The 17063-nt window shown below is 45.2% G+C and overlaps 1 protein-coding gene across 1 annotated transcript in view; it reads right to left on the bottom strand.

Annotated features, from left to right (window-relative positions):
* LOC123788391 (serotransferrin-like) overlaps positions 1-16135 on the bottom strand; it is a 29538-nt gene extending 13403 nt beyond the window's left edge. Inside the window, exons 1-11 of the mRNA XM_087870209.1 lie at positions 15998-16135; positions 13914-14086; positions 8435-8543; positions 7456-7632; positions 6573-6720; positions 5706-5761; positions 4986-5167; positions 3810-3987; positions 2430-2584; positions 760-850; positions 127-165 (exon numbers count right to left, since the gene is read on the bottom strand). Coding sequence (XP_087726335.1) covers positions 127-165; positions 760-850; positions 2430-2584; positions 3810-3987; positions 4986-5167; positions 5706-5761; positions 6573-6720; positions 7456-7632; positions 8435-8543; positions 13914-14086; positions 15998-16040 — 1351 coding nt within the window. The 5' untranslated portion in view covers positions 16041-16135. The remainder of the gene's footprint in view (positions 1-126; positions 166-759; positions 851-2429; positions 2585-3809; positions 3988-4985; positions 5168-5705; positions 5762-6572; positions 6721-7455; positions 7633-8434; positions 8544-13913; positions 14087-15997) is intronic.
* Positions 16136-17063: the final 928 nt, after the last annotated feature.

Raw genomic sequence — 17063 nt, 5'->3', positions numbered from 1 at the left:
TCTTTTGAATTCTAAAAATTGTTTTCTTCCATTGCCTTACCTACTTTGGATTTGAATTTAAACCTACCTTACCCTTTCCCAAAAGCAATAAGAATTAAACTGATGAGGTTACCAATCCCAACTCACCTTCCTCTGCTGTGCTGCTACAGTCAGGGCCCTCAGTTTCTGGAGGAGAGAATGAAGAAGTCATTAAACATGTATTCATTGGAAGTCATGCCATTCCTATGTGCAATTTAGAATAAAAAGAAGCAGGAAAACAATCTACATTTCACCAATTCCCAAACAGTCCAGACTGTCTGGATTATACGAATTCACTTTTGCTCACTGGCCTCTGGAATTTAGCCCAAAATTGTGAATTTCAAGTTTCCTGCTCTGTTTGACCAGTGGCCACAGTGGTCCCTGCCAACTATACTTGAATCCCTGTACCAGGACAACAGAAGTGTAAGTTTGGGAAGCAAGAGGATCTGCCAGGAATCCCAGCTGAGAATCCCAGCTGTCATCTGCAGAGAGGTCACTTTTAGCTGGAACCTCCCAATGCAAAGCCTCCAATCCCCCTGGTGGAAGGTATGATATAAGATTCTGTCCTTTAAGATGACTGTGGGGATTAGATATGAGGGACCCCAGAGCCTAGGAAGTAAGAGGGGCTCAGTAAGTAAGAGCTTTCTGGCCAATGTGGTGTAAATCAGGTTATGATTTTCCCATCTCTTCTCTCCCTGACCCAGAGGAAATAGAACACAGAAAGGCACCCCCTCCACTTACTGTAGTTCTCTGCCAGGACTGGCACCAGACCGCACTTGCCCGCTATGTAAATGAAGCCTCCATCCAAGCTCATGGCATCAGCCTCTCCTTTCTGCAAAGACACAGCACATTACAGCAGGTGAAAACAGGCCATCTCCTGTCCTACCTGCTCTTCCAGACATTTCTTTGAGGCAGCCTCCCCAGCACAGGACATGAAGGCCCCAGGAGACAGCAGGTGCTGTACCAGACCCCCAAGGATCTATCAGTCAGGAATACACAGCAGAGAAAATAAAATGTGCTCTCATTTTCACCCAAACCATGATGAACTAAGGATTAATTTGGGGTGCCTTGCTTAGTTTCTTCAGGAGCAAAGACCCACAGTTAGTCCTCTTGTCCTCTCATAGGATACACTGTCCCAGAGACATTTCCACAAGAACTTTTTGACACCAAAAGTTCTTATTTGTAAGACAGATGAGTGGAGTCAGGGACACGAGGCTATGTCTGTGGCATAGAACACCCCCTGATGGAGCTCTAGCCCAGAATCATGCCATGTGGCTGAGTGCTATTTCAGTGCTTGGTGTAGAAAAAGTGTTAACGAATGAGTAAAATATTCTTGAATGACCTATTTCTCAGGTTTATAAGCCCTGAATTATAGAGATGCTTAAATTCCACAAGATTGCCAAGTTTTCCATTGGGCCTAGAAATCTACTTTCTAGGAATACACCCTAAAAAAGTAATCAAATATGTGGGAAACCATTTGGATAAAAAGTACAAGTGTGATTCATACAATGTAAAACATGCAAGTATAATTCATTACAGCAAAAAAGACAGAAACAGACTAAATGATGTTATAGATAACATGGATAAATGGCTAAATAGTTTGCATCACATCCACACCATGAAATAAATTACAACATTAAAAGATCATGTTTTTGGGGTGCCTGGGTGGCTCAGTCGGTTAAGCGTCTGCCTTCAGTTCAGGTCATGATCCCAGGGTCCTGGGATGGAGTCCCACGTCAGGCTACCTGCTCAGTGGGGAGTCTGCTTCTCCCTCTCCATCTCCCTCTGCCCCTCCCCCAACTCATGCCCACTCTCTCACTCTCTCTTTCAAATAAATTAACAAAAAATAAATAAAAGACCATGTTTTCAAAAAATGATTTGTACCATAGGAAAAGATAACAAGATATCAGGTGGAAAAAGTATAGTAAATTGTGTATATGATATAATCCCATTTAACAGGATTTTCTCTGAGTTAGAAGATTACAAGTACTTCTCATTTTCTTTTTTATATCATTCAGGATTTTCAAAATTCTAAAAGCAAACATGGAATGCTCTTGTGATCAACAAAGCTAAACTTCTACCTGCTTGCACAATCAGCGCAGCCCTGTCACACCTGTCATGGCACACCATGGGTCTCAGGCACACCCACACCATGGTCCAGTCTCCCGTAAGCAGACACAGCTCAGAGTGCCCTCTACCGTGTGCTAATACTGGGAGGAAACAGAGCCTTAAGGAGCCCTTCAGATCCATAAATTTAAAGGTACTGAAGTTCCCGTGGGGCTGGGCTCCCACATGAGGGCAAGGTTCCTGGGAACCCAGGTTTTTATATCATTACTAAGAACACTCACTCAGCCTTAGGGACAGGCAGGCAGGGACAGAAATGCTGCCCTACGGAGGCAGGAAGGACATACCGCGATCTTGGCAATACAGTCTTCAGTGGACTCTGCTGATTCACACTCTATTTTCCCTACGCTGTTTACACTCCATTCATCGCACTTGACCCTCTCATGGTGACCTATGGCACACCACTTCACCTTCTTGCATTCATCCCTTGGGGTATCCGGGCCTAGGGCATAAGAAAGAGAGCCAGATTTCAGATGAGGCCCCAGGAGTTCCTGCTGGTCGTGAATGCTACTAACTATCTTTATGAAAATGCTGGGATTTGCCAGCAATATATAAACAGGTCCCATTCCAGGAATTCTTCATCTTAGGAAACAAAGCCAGTAACAGTCTCTTTGTTGGCTTCTTATCATTTAGATATGGCTTAAAATAATCTCTTCCACAAAGCCAACTTTCCTCCCAACCTCTATCACTTCAGGCTGTTTTGGGGAGTTTTTTGCTTCTTCTTTTTGAAATAGCACTTAACCACCTGAGTTGTTTTATTTATTTTTTCATTGTTTTTTTGTCTGTTCCCTGCAAGAGAACATAAGCTCAGCCAGGGCAAGCTTATTCTTATGCCGTGTCTTATTCTCCACAGCACCCTCATTGTTCAAAGGCAGTGCCTGGCTTGTGGTCAGTGCAGTTAATGTCTGCTGAGTAAAAGGGCATCTATTCAACTGTCAGGCTCAGTTCAAGTCACTTCCTTAAGGAAGCACCAGGATCTATTTTTCTTTGTTTTCATGGTCTCATCAGACCACGATATTTTTGTTCTGTTGTGTTTGTTTTCCCTTCTTCTGAGCAAATCTCTCATTTTTGATGAATCATTCAATAAAGTGACTATTCATTGAACATTTGTCTTCTCCACTGGTGAGAAAGTTCCATGACAGCAGAATCTAATATACATTTGTCTCACCATTGCACGCCCAGACCTAGCACAGGTTATGGCTAGATGATCAATAAATGTCTGTTGAATGAATGAATAATCAAGCAAACATCCAATGACCCAAGGTATTTCAGGAGCAGGATCAAGCTCTCCAGGGCTCCACTTCACTATGGCACAAGCTGATCATAATACTGGCAGCAGATGTACAAGTCTGTAGCTATTTTATTCTATTTCACTTACTTTGTGCCAGGCTACTTGGCTTCACAAAGTGGGTGCGGTGGCCTGATTTACACAAGGGAAATAATGCTAGTATCAATCCAAGTCATTTTAAGCATGAATTGCCTTTTAGTGATGTACAGGCCCATCTCATTATGAATGATGCCATTTAGCATCAGTCTGACCCTGGGCAGCAAGGCAGGGCAGATAAAGAAATGTCAGGGTGGGCTTTCAGTACCTGGAAAGTCTGTTGCTGGTCGTTGCCCCCACCAGGTTTCTCCAAAAGGTCACATGATCCTTCCCCAGTACTTACGCACATCTTCCCTTAGATTCCGAAGAGCAGTGACATACTCATATCCCAGGTACAGCCAGGTGTCCATTTTAGGGGGAATCTTCAAAAACCCTTGGGCAGAGTCCTTAAACAGCAGGTCCTTCCCCAAAGTTGAGCTGAAGAGCTGGAAGACTTTAGATTTGTCTTTGCCATAATGTTCCTGTGTACAGTAAAACACAATAGTGATTGGCTACAGCAGCAAGGAAGGCCACGAAAGGGGACCGAGGAAAAACAAAAACCCCAGAAAATGAAATTAATACCATGAAATTTTCAAGATTTCAGGAGAGAGGGCAGTCAGACCTGCTCTTTCCCACCCAGCACCATCTTCTCCCAGTCTTCTTGCAGTCATGCAGCAACTTTATTTCGCAGGATATGTTACTGTGCCTGTCTCCCTGATTAGGTTGACAGCTTACTGAGTCTAAGAAATGCAATCTCCTGCAGAAGCTGACACTGTGTGGTTACCACTTAAACCCTTGATAGACAGATGGGAGGGCTGGATGAGAGGAAGTGGGCCCAGTGCTGGCTTTCTGCTGCTCTAGGGAAGTAAAGTTGGCTGTGTGCATGGCTTCCTTGCAGTCAGGCTGAGGGACATTAGGAAAGGGATCATTTCCTTCTGCGGAGGTCATGGAAGGCCTCATGGGGGAGGGAGTATTTACCCTTGGCCTAGAAGTCCTGGTTTAGATGGAAAGAAATAGAATTAAGCAATAAAGAGCATCTTCATGTCACTAGGCCAAAATGTAAGGGTCTGACAGGCAAAAGTGCAGGACTTGGTTCTGTGCAACTCTGAATCCCCGCTGGGCACTGCTAGACAAGTGGATGAATGTAGCACAGTTGTCACTATGTCCTAAAAACAAGGTATTCCGGGGCGCCTGGGTGGCTCAGTCATTAACTGTCTGCCTTCGGCTCAGGGCGTGATCCTGGCGTTATGGGATCGAGCACCACATCGGGCTCCTCTGCTGGGAGCCTGCTTCTTCCTCTCCCACTTCCCCTGCTTGTGTTCCCTGTCTCTCTGGCTGTCTCTCTCTCTGTCAAATAAATAAATAAAATCTTAAAAAAAAACAAACAAGATATTCCATAGTGGCAAGAAGGGAATATATGAAAATGCCCCAAATCCAAGCAGGGACCTCTAACCAGGAGGGAGGACGGTGAATTCAGTACCTGGGCCTGGTTGAGAAGCTCCCAGATCAAGTCTTCCTTGCCCCCCACACTTCGGGCCACAACAGCATGGGAAGGGACACTGGCCAGGTGGCAGTCCTTATATTTATCTACTGACATCCTATGCAAGTTGTCTGGGCAGAGCAGCCTATAGTCGTCCCAGTCAGCTTCATTTGGCAGGTTCTCTGGGGGAAGAAAGCCTGAATGAGCCAACTGCAGACAGGACAGAGTCATGAGCTGTAGTCCCTCTCCCCATCCCTTGCAATCCCAATGAATCATAGCATGTGTGAGCTGAGATACATAGAGCAAACACTGAGGGCCAGAGCACATAGGGAACTGACTTGCTCAAGATCCCACAACCAGTTACAGGCAAGAAAGCTTCTGATGCCTAGTACAGGGGTGACTGCTCTGTACCCCACAACAGGTCTCATCTCAGCAGACCAACTTCAGGCCAAGTTCAGCCAGAAATGCCCCCAATCCCTTGCTGTGGCAACATTCACCAGGAAGAAGGATCCCCATGTCCAAGAGGTTGAATGATAGAAAGAGGCCCAGGAGTCCAGGTGGGGACCCCACAGGCACAAAACTCTGCACAGACAGAAACCCAAGAAATGATAAAGGAAAAATACAGTATGCTCATATCTGACCACTTTCCATGAAAAGGGGTACAGGGGGGAAAAAAAGCCCACTGCCTGGAGGGAATGTATAGATTCTCCTGTCACTTACCGAACACTGTTGAATGCTTAACAAAGGCCACTTCCCCAGCGTCATCCATCAGACACCTGTGGGAAAGAAATACATTAGGAGGATTCCTGCAGGGCAGGCCCTTCACCTCAGGCTTGAGGGTCTGTTTGATCACACCATCCAGCCCTGGGACAAGGGCAGAGACTGACGGAGGCCTCTGTGCCAACCCACAGCTGAGGAAGCACTATGGGGCACTGATATACCACTAAGATGGGGGGGGTGAGCTCATGGGAACTAGAAATCCCTTATCATGTGCCTCAAAGTAGCAAAAAAATCACTGAAGATATTCTAATACAGAAAAGAGTTTTCAAATTTCTGAAATGGAAGATAAAGACATAGAGTCTCCTGAGAGAGGAAATGTCCCTTGGCTGGCTATCAAACTTTAGGATATAACCAAGGTAAAAGAGGGAGTGAAAAATCAGCCACATGAGCTATCTGCACAGGGGCAATGAGGGAAGGTAGGAGAGAGGCCAGTGCATTGAACAGCAGACACTGCTACAGTAGAAAGCAGGGGGGTCAGTCACTGAAGAATGGTCCAGACACCAAGGTTGTGCCTGTTCCCTTAGGCTCCGCCAAGTCTAGCAAAAGAACACACTGGGCAGGTTCAGGGGCTCTGGGGAGATAGAAAAGATCTCCACGAAAGGGGCTCCCCTGTCAAATGTCACGTGAAAGGCGTATGCACTGGCTTGGCCCGGAGAGTCCCAGCTGGATCACTGAGTCACTGTGAGGGGATTAGGTCTCCTGGACACCTCTCTGTAGGCTGGGCTCTGCTATGGGCCAGGTAGGGTCTCCCAGCCTGAGGACACTGGACACTTTGGCCACCATGGAACAGCAGCTGGTCTCACTCACTTGAAGGCACCCGAGTAGCCGAAGTATGGTTCATGGTTAGAGCAGGCACACTTCTCTGTCCCTTTCCCCACACACAGTTGACACAGTTTGGGGAAGGTTGTCCGATCTGCACAGGGAACACAGCTGCCCGCGAAGAAATTGGACGCTGCTGCTCAACATAAGACATGTAGCACAGGTCATGAGCCACCCTGGCCGCAAGCAATCACAGCTCCCAGTCTAGGCTCTTTAGGGAACAGAGAGTGACTAAAGGAAAACCAGCACACCCAGTCTCAGCACACCCTTATGTATGTTCACTGATCAAGATTAAGGTTTTCCAAGAAGGGACGAATTAACCTTTGTCCTCCCACCCCGCCTCACCAAGAACCAGGCCTGTGCCTGCCATTGACTCAGGCCTGTCTCAGGTTGCTGTCAGACTGGAACAGCTCAAAGAATCATATCTGAGAGTCATATCTGGGAGTCATATCTGAGAGATGGGAGACCCACATAGAGAGGTACAGGCCAAGTTCATGGCCAGCAGATACCCACCAGAAAAGCTCCAACAGAATGGAAACACATCAGCCATGGACAGGAAAGAACCCCAGGAAAGTGAACAGTAGGACCCAGCAAACTGGCCCTGACTGAAGCCCTCTGTTGGGCTTGATGGCCTTCCCCCCACTCCTAAGGATAGCCTTTGGTAGGGTGTTAGGAGCTTAGAGAAAAAAAAAACCTCAGCTGACACCTCCCAAGGGCCGCTGGAATGGCAGAACTGACCAGTTTAAAGCTGGTGTACCTCCTGCCCCCACCCCCCCAGACTCATCACACATGATCACTTGATCATGTCTGAGTAACCCCGGTGTGTCCTGTGCAGGCCTGCCTGGTAGCACTCACCCTCTTGCCTACTTACCCTTCTGAAGAGATTCACGTGGCTCAGGCAGCTTCCAATAAAGTAAGCCCATGGGGATGTTCCACCCAGCAGACCTGCCAAGACCCGTGTGGCAGGACCTCTTGCCTTGGAGCTCATTCAGTTTGAAGTCACTGTTCTTCTTCACCACAGCCACAGCATAATAGTGGGTTTGTTTATCTGCAAAGAGACAGTGTGAATGAAAGACCCTCAACCTGGGCCGCAGGGAACCATTGCTCATCACTACAGGGTCCTGAGTAGAAAAAGGGAATGCACAGGGCACATTTATTTTGGGTTGGGTCACAAAGAGAGAGAGATCAGGAACACCTGCCTAGACTTGCAAGGGAAAAAAAGGACCACAGAGAGAACATTTGTAATAACAATCCAAGCAAACACAGGGGCAAGAAGGCCACATGAATATGTGGTCCAAATGCTTTTTTCCTACCATGGCCCTACAGGGTGTCTGCCTCACCTGCCAACCCAAGCCCACCAGGAAATTGGAGTTGTAGCACAGAGACCACATTCATTCTAAGTATTTCCTGTTCCCTGACATAGGCCCAGGGACAGCTGGTTGCTCTCAGAGGAGATGCAAGGCTCTTGGGGCTCCAAGTATGTACTCTAGTGTGGTCTCTCCCATGTGTGTGGCACCTATCGTTCTTGGAGGGCTCCTCTATGTAGCTCCTAACTCTAGTGATTCAGGTCGGGTTGCACAGAGTCTGCTCTGTTTCTCCAGGAAGCACATTTCTTGGTCCAGAAGGTCAGTGTTAGGAGCACCAGTCCTCAACCATCCCAAAGCCCTAAAGGCTTTGAGTTGTGCCTATGGCAGCTGATAGAGCCTCTCATTCTCTTCCCCACTGACACCCAATGGGGAATGCTCATCAGGATTTAATCTCCATTACCTGCCTGGACGAGACAAACTCAGCATCTACCAGGAGAGAACAAGAGCCACAAACTCTCTCCTGGGTCCCCAGGAAGAACTTACCCTTTTCTGACCCATAGAACTCTGCCACTACAGGCTTTAGGTTGTAGGGATTCAGGCCCGCCTCAAACACCAAGCCTGCATCCAGTGTCACGGCATCTGCTTCATTTAACTGAAAGGAAACAGACCAGACCCTGATGAAGTCCACTTAAACCCGAGCAGGTGAAGGTGACTGGCAGGGCTTCTTGGACCCTCATCTTGGCCCAACCACACACCTCACCAAGGGCTTCAGTTGACTCTACCTTCCTGGTGAGGGGATTTGGCCACCATATTCTTATTCCTCCCACACAGAGAAAGAAATGGATTTTGTTTCTCTTTTCCCTGGTGAGGAGTCTGGTTCTTGGCCCAGAAACCTATGTGTGATCTTTCAAGATCAACATGAATTAGAGAAGCTTTACCTAGCAGACCTCACGGGGGAAAGCTGCCCTCCCAACCCCAGACTGAGTACACTGCCCAAGCACAACAGACACTGAAGGAAGTTGCAACCATGCTCTTACACATATTTATACTGCAAGCCCAGTTGCTTTTGTTTGGTAACCTCTATATCTTGGGCCTTCTGCTGAGCTCTTCCTCAGGTACTTTGTGAAGCCCTCCTTCTGGGGGAGGGGAGCCTTGAAGACACTTGTCTCCACTCTGATTCAGTACTCAGTACTTTTCCTTTCTGGCCGGGGACCCCATAACTACAAGAGTCTTGTTCAAGGATTTGGTACTTTCTTTGGGCTCTACCTCTCACTTATACTATGAATTAAGGGTTACATGCTGATTATTATTTCTATTATGGCTTATTGTTTGTTTAATGGACTACTCAGATATGTTGCAGGTCACCACTGTTCAAATCAGCTCCATTTTACAGATGAAAAAACAAAGGTGTGGAAAGTTTGTCACTTCCCCAGGTTGCATAGCTAGTAAGTCACGGAGTTGGTATTTAAATTCAGATCGTCTGGGTTTATTTCTTCCATTACAGTTACTTGCTGGTTATTTAGTTAGTTAGTTAATCTTGGGGCAACTTTTAAGGGTTGGGATTCTTTTTGTCGTTTTACTGTAATATAAATAAGATAAAATTTACTGTTTAACCTTTTTTAAGTGTACATGTCAGTGCCATTAGATACATTCACATTGGTGAAGGACAGCCCTATTCCACAACTAAACACCAAATATGAAACAATCTTTGTGGCCTCCTTGGTATCAAAAAAGGTAAGTATAACCTCCGGCCTCTCCCCACCCACCCCACACACCACAGAATACAAATGAGTAAGCAGACAAACAACTGTTCCCAGAGTGGTGAGATTAGGGCTTTGTGGCCAAGATACCAGGATGCTGATCAGGAATCACTGGAGCCTCAGTGGCAAAGGAACCAAGGAGCCAAGGCGCCAAGGCTTAACTCATGGGATCCACTAGAGCAACAGGGATTCCAAGGGGAATCTGAACCAGCAAGAAGGAGGATCAAAATCAAGCATGACCTCCCAGGTGCAGATAACCACACTCAGAAGAATTCAAGCCACAATGCATGAGCAGCAACAGGAACAACAGACTTGGGCCCTCAAGGGAAGGTGAAGCCGTCTAATTGCAGTTGAGAAGAGCTGCCTATGAGGTATTTACTTTTCTGTACAAATTGAAGGCTGAAATCAGAGATAAAGCATAGAAAAGGAAATGACTAGAAATAAAAAAGAAAAATTATTTGAAGTGGTGCTTCTAGAAACGGAAAATATAACTGTTGAAACCGAAAAGTGATGAATGGGCAATAAGTTGATTAGACATGTTTAAAGTAAGAATTAGTGAACTGGAAGCCATATCTGAAAAATGTATCCTGGATGCTGCCAAAAAGAGGTATAGATGATGGAAATTGTAAAAGAAGGATTAAAAGGTTAAATTAAAGAAAATCCAACATGTGTCATCTTGGAATCCTAGAATTAAAAAAAAAAAAAAGGAGAGACTAAAAAAAAGCCAGTATTTAAAGAGATATTGCTGCAAATTTTTCTGATTTGATGAAAAACATAATTCCACAGATCCAATATACCCTAAGCAGGATAAGTACCAAGATTTTCACAAGTGCAAATATCGTAGTGAATCTATAGGACATTACAGGCCAAGGAAATGAAACCTCAAAATTATTCAGAGATGATTGAAGGAATAACAGGATAATACCACATTGCTCCACAACTACAATGGAAGTCAGGAGACAGTGGAATAATATTTTAAAACAGGGTAAAAAGTCAGACTAGAATTATACATTCAGCAAAATTACCATTCCAGAGATTAAAGCATTTGCAGAGAAAACAAGCAAGCAACTGAAAGAGTTTAACACCTAGAGATTGGCTCTAAATGATCACCAAAAGAACATATTTCAAGAAGGAAACATATCCCAGAAGGATAGTCTGAAAAATGAGAAGGAACAGAACACAGACTAAATGGCAAAAATGTAGATAAATCTAAATATTCTCTCTCTCTCTCTTTCTAAATTTTTGGGTGTGCGTACACACACACATAGACATAGACACACAAACACACACACATATATTTATATATAGTGTGTACAAATACATGAAGTAGTTACATTGAGGGTTTTAAAAAGATAGACATAAAATATTAAATGGTAATATTTAAACAGGAAGAGGGAAGTCTGAGCTACTGTTTCCCAGTCCTTGTATTGTTTGGGAAGGAGGGCCAGGATTATTTTACTCTAATACATTTATAAGCTAAAAGTATGTAGTAAAAATTTAAGGAACTCATTAAGGAATATAAATAAAGTGCTTAAATTCATTACCAGTAGTAAGGGAAGTGGAATAAAGGGAAAACAATACAAATGAACACACACATGTGCAAACTCAATTTTTAAAAATCAGAAAAGGAAAAATCAGAAAACAGGGGAAGCCTGGACTAAAAGAAATCAAAAAGTAATATGGCAGAAATAAGCCCAAATTCACCAGTAATAATAATAAAATAAATGAGATTTCACACAAAATAAATAAATCTGATTGTCAGATTTCATTAATAAAATCCAGCAATAAACAGGTTTTAAAAGATGCACCTGAAGCAGAAGCACACAGAAAATGGAAAATAAAGGAATGAAAAAAGGCACAGGAGAAGACTGCTAAGCAAAGAGAGTTGATATAGGATGTTAATACCAGAAAAATAGAGTTTAGTCAAAAAGCACTGCCAGATAATTTCATAATGATACAATACCAAATTCACCAAGAATGATATGGATTGTTCTCTCATATGCTGGTGGTAGGAGTAGAAATTGAAATAATCACATTAATTGTCAACTACATTCCAAAAAAAAAAAAAAAGAGGAAAGACTCCAGATGTCCATCGACATGAATGGATAAAGAAGACGTGGTGTGTGTATGTGCGCGCGCGCACACACACACACACACACACACACACACACAGAAATATTACTCAGCCATCAAAAAGAATGAAATCTTGCCATTTGCCATGACGTGGATGGAACTAGAGGGCATTATGCTAAGCATAATAAGTCAATCAGAGAAAGATAAATACCATATGATTTCACTCATATGTGGAATTTAAGAAGCAAAACAGATGAACATAGGGGAAGGGAAGGAAAAATAAAATAAGAAGAAAACAGAGGGGGAGGTAAACCATAAGAGACTCTTAACTATAGGGAACAAACTAAGTGTTGCTAGAGGGGAGGTGGGTGGAGGGATGGGGTAACTGGATGATGGGTATTAAGGAGGCGCTTGATGTAATGAACACTGGGTGTTACATGCAGCTGATGAATCACTAAACTCTACCTCTGAAACTAATAATACACTATACATTAATTCATTAATTTTTTTTAAAAACCAAGTATATTTGGCATTGTCTTAAAAGGCAAATACATATCCCATGGCACAGCAAGTCTGCTCCTACATATACATATTCAAGAGAAACTATTAATACTTGCATCCCAGGAGATTTGTATAAAAGTATTTGTCAAGGTCTGATTAGAATAACAAAACCTGGAAATAGCCCAAATGCCTAATGAGCAGAAAAGAAAAAATAAATGGTATTATACTAACATAATGGACGATTGTAGAGCTCTGAAAATGAATGAACAATAGCTATATTCAACAATGTGGGTGAATCTTAGCATAACATTGAGGAGGGAAAAACAAGGAGAAGACAACATGTAGTAATGCCATGTTGATGAAACTTTTTATGAATCAAAACCGTGCAGTCATTCACACATACCTATATACATCTTAAAACTAAAATAAAAGGCAAGAAAGTTGTAGGATTCAGTTTGCTCAGGACAGAGAAACACATTGGTAGTTGTAAGTAGGGCCAGTGGGTTACACCATGCTACATGGTTGCCATTCCTAGAAAATCCAGGGCTGCCATGCGGCAGCCCTAGAAATAAGCTATTGGCACTGATGAAGTTTTGAGAACCTGTGTTAGGTTCACGGATAGTATTATTTTATATTATCAACATTTAAAAATAGAAAGGGGCATGCATGGACTAAAACTGAACAAATGTCATAATTCCAATGTTATAATTTAAACATGATCATAACTGAGATCCAATTAAAAAACACACACAGGCCAGTTGTTTTTACCAAATCACTGATTCCTTCAGTCAATCATGCTCCATCTGGCTGAGTCTACCTCTCCCATCTGATTACTCCTTCCAGTCTCCTGCTTGCTCTGCTCCTGTCACCCTAACTTCCCTGCAGCAACTTCAGAAAGCCCAACTCTGCTGTCTCAGGCCCTTTGCACAAACTGTTCTTCACTGCCTGGCGTATTCTACCCATGGCACCTGGCAGGCTTACCCATGCTCATCCTTGGGGTCTTAGTTTCATTGGGTCCCTGTCAGGGAGATTGTGCCGGACACCCAGGCCAAAGCAAGTTTCTTCTGAAAGTCACTATCAGAGCATTCTACTCTTTCCCTTCATTGTACATCACACAATTTGAAATGTACAATTTATTTGTTTGCATGTTTTTCTTCTCTCCTGACTAGACTGTAAGCACCTCAAGAGTAAGGACCATATGTGTTTAAATTCACCACTGCAGCCCCATTGCTCAGCACAGGGTCTGACCCACATTCAGATGTGCAGGGACAACAATGAAGGAGTGAAATGTTTTTGGAAAATCTAGAAAACAAAGAGATCAGCAGCCATCTGCAGTTGGCACTGTATTCCTCTTCCCTGTGAGCATCATTCAGCTGGTTCTCAGGATGTACCAAGAACTTCCAAAACAATGTCATATGGTAATTTTGATAGTAAACATTGTTGTTTTTTCCCTGAATTCAGAGAACTTTGTGCCTCAAAATAGTCCCCTTTTCAGAGCATGTTGGATTTTGTTTTAAGACTCCTTAAAGATAACCACTCCAATTTTCCTTCCTGAAGTGCTTTTTTTGGCACTGGGGGTTGACTGTCCCACACACCAACCTCCTACCTGTGAGTAAAAAGTTGTTCCAAAATGACAGAAGAGAAAGTATGGATTTTATTCCACTCTCTTTTAGGCAACAGTGACTTACCCAAATGGCCTTGATGCACTCAAGGTAAGAGGTTTTCTTCACACAGCTGACAAAAGGACCATTTTCAAGGACAGTTTTCATATTTTCCATGAAACTGGAACACTTACTGGCCTCATGATTTGAGACAGTGCACCATCTCACGGTTTTCTCAGGGGAGATAGCCAGACACAGCCCTAGGAGAAAGAAGCCAGAGGTTGTGTTAGTGGGAGAGACAGAGCACCCTCTGAAGGCTCTTGAAGTCTCCATCCCCTCCACCCTGTCTTCCACCCACTCCTCCCATTAACACCACAGAGCACAGATTCTGTTGCCTTCTGAGACTGGGAACAAGAGAAGGGAATCCTAATGGCCTCCTAGTTACCTGCTAACCACCCTGTGCTAGCCAGAGGGAAGCTGGCTTGACCATCAGCTCTCAACTGGAGACCACAATAATCTGCTTTACTCTGTTTTCCCTGCCTCCTTATCTCACCATCATGGGACTGCCATGGGACAGAAGCCTCATCAGTGTGACAGGACATTTTCAGCCACTTGAAGGTGTTGGCTCGATATGACAACTTGGGGAAGCTAGCAAGGTAGGAATTACCATCTTTTAAAGATGCTGGAACTGGGTTCAAGGAATGATGGTTTACCCAAAGTCACTCAGCCTGTTAGTGGCCAAGACTGGCCTAGAAACCAGGTCTCCACACTTTGGTCTCTGCCCAGGGAACAAAAGAAGATGACATTCTGAGTTATTCTCCATCTGCTTGGCCAGTAGGTAGGGGTAAATGATTGATGAAATAATGAATTTGCCTGTGATACTCATCTATCATCCTCTGTTTCAAGAATCACTAGAACTCCACATATTCAGTGGTTCTTTCTGTTTTCAGTGACCCCTCCCTTAATTTTCATCAGTCTTTTAGGCTGCCATTAGGAGAAACTAAAGCCAGCCATGTCTGTAGCTATTAAAATCATGTGGTTGCCCTGCTCCCAAAGACCTCTCCACTTTCTGTTGATAACAGCACAGGGCTGACTCAGGGAAGCCGATGAATATCCAGAACGCACAGAGCAGGAAAGAGGAAGGGCAACAGCTCTCCAGGATGCATAAGGAAGGGCCACAGGGAAATTACTGCCCCAACCACCCTTTATCCCACCTCTGCCCATGAGAAGTCATGGGAGACATCAGGATTCAGTGGCAGACCCTCCCTAAACTGCCCCTCCTGAGGTCTCATGGGTATGAATATGTCCTGAGTCCTGCATTTACCTTGCACAGCCCTATGAGGTGCTTTGAGGGTGGGAGGGGACCAGGGGCAAAGGCAAGTAATGCAGGGCCAACTCCCAAGGGTAAACTTTTCCAGGAGACACAAATAACTAAACACAAGGCTCCAAAGGTATAACAAATGCACCAGGAGAGGCAGGCAAAAGTTCAAGGACAAAGGGAGCCAAACAATCTCAGGAGGTGATGGGCATGGCAGAGGCCATCCAGTCACAGTCCCCACGACTCGAATTTGCGCAAAACAAACTCCACTCCACTGGTGCCTGGATCCATGGCCTCATTTACCCTCACCTGACCCTCCCAGCCCCAGCCTTCTCACTGGTGAGGACCCAAGAAGTCTGGATTCAAGTATGCTTTGAACCCCCAGCGGCCCTGCTTCTTAGCAGAACATCTTCAGCTCCAGGGGCACCCATGGGACATTAGACTGTTAAGGGTGGGGGCGCGGTCAGATCTGGGAGGCCTTGGATGCCGTGCTCAGCAGTTCAGACTCGACTCAGGAGGCCTCATAGAAGGGATCTGATAAACCATGATAGAGGTGTTCTTATTGTATTCTAATACTACAAGATTTACTGGACAAGGAGGAGGAGAGGAAGTAAAGAAGCATGGAGGGCACCAAAGGCGGCAAGGGCACTAGCGGGACCAGCAGCAGCGCGCAGGCGCGGAGCGGAGCCTAAAGCCATGCTGAACCAGCCGCGGGGTTGCGGCGGGGAAAAGCGAAGGAAGTGTTCCGGTCTCCCAGTCCAAGATTGGAACCCAGGAGCCTGTGTGGCAGAGTGGAGGGTGCAGAAGCTACAGAGCTGGCGACTCCGCGGGCTTTCCCCGCGCCGGCACTCACCCAGGACCGCGCAGGCCAGCAGGGCGCGGACGGCGAGCCTCATCTTCCTGGGTCTGTGGCTAGGAGCCGGGAGCACAGACCTGTGGGCTTCTGCGTCGCCTCGCCGGTCCGGTGCCCCTTTATCTCCCGCCCAGCGGACCAAGCAGAATCTTTGACCTCCTGTGTTTGCGCAGCCCGCTTGCCCAATCACCCCTCATCCCTCCCCCTTCATTCCTTCCCCAGGCTGATCACCCCATTTCCTGAGCTCTGGAAAGACCCACGGATGGAATCCAGCACAAAAATGCTGATTGTAAGGGAATTAAAGAAAAATCAACTCTTTGTTAATGCGCGCTCTCTCTGTGCCAGGAACAGGGCTGCAGCGGGTGGGGGAGGGGGTGGGGACGGGTGGCTCTGCTCCTGAATCTCAGGATGCCAGAGCGGGTCCTGCACCAGTCCTATGTATTCATTCCACGGATAAAAGAGGGAAGGAACGACCCTAGATCCATACTAGAAACGCATAATGACAGGCAAAGACCTTCCTGAGAGAGGGTGTCAGAGAAGAATAAAGCTGGCCTCAAATCAAAGACAAGTTCAACACTCTTCACTTGTTCTCAGGTGTCCCCGGAAACCCTGCTCCTGGGCTCTCAAAGGCCTTCCTAACTGAAGAATTGCTCTCTCCCTATATGCCCCACTGATCTAAAACTTGTGGACTGAAAACCTTCCTTCCCTCCATGCAGCCTGCTGGACACCTTGGTCTAGGGACAGAGTCACAGGGGAGACAAATTCTCTCCCACAAGAAGCTACCCAGGAATGTGACGACGAGTCTGGAGACTCAGAGCAAAGTGACACACCAGCACAAAGCAAGGTGCCCAAGGGAGGATGTAGCCTAGTCTCAATGCCTCAGTCATCCCTGGCTCCCTCCAGCTAAGTGGTTTCCAATTGGCTTTGATTGCACATCCTTATCAGGAAAAATAGTGTGTACATATTTTTTAAACCCAGATATTGTGTACATTTCAACCACGTGAAGAATATAAATTTAGAAAGCTATAAAACAAAGATGAAACATTCTTTTTAAAATGTTCCTTTG

This window comes from Ursus americanus, chromosome 20 (assembly GCF_024610735.1).
Source record: "Ursus americanus isolate L20-20 chromosome 20, mUrsAme1.1.p, whole genome shotgun sequence".
NCBI classification, from domain to species: domain Eukaryota; kingdom Metazoa; phylum Chordata; class Mammalia; order Carnivora; family Ursidae; genus Ursus; species Ursus americanus.
The sequence above is the reverse complement of the archived record's forward strand: the minus strand, read 5'-3'. Positions and strand labels throughout refer to the sequence as shown.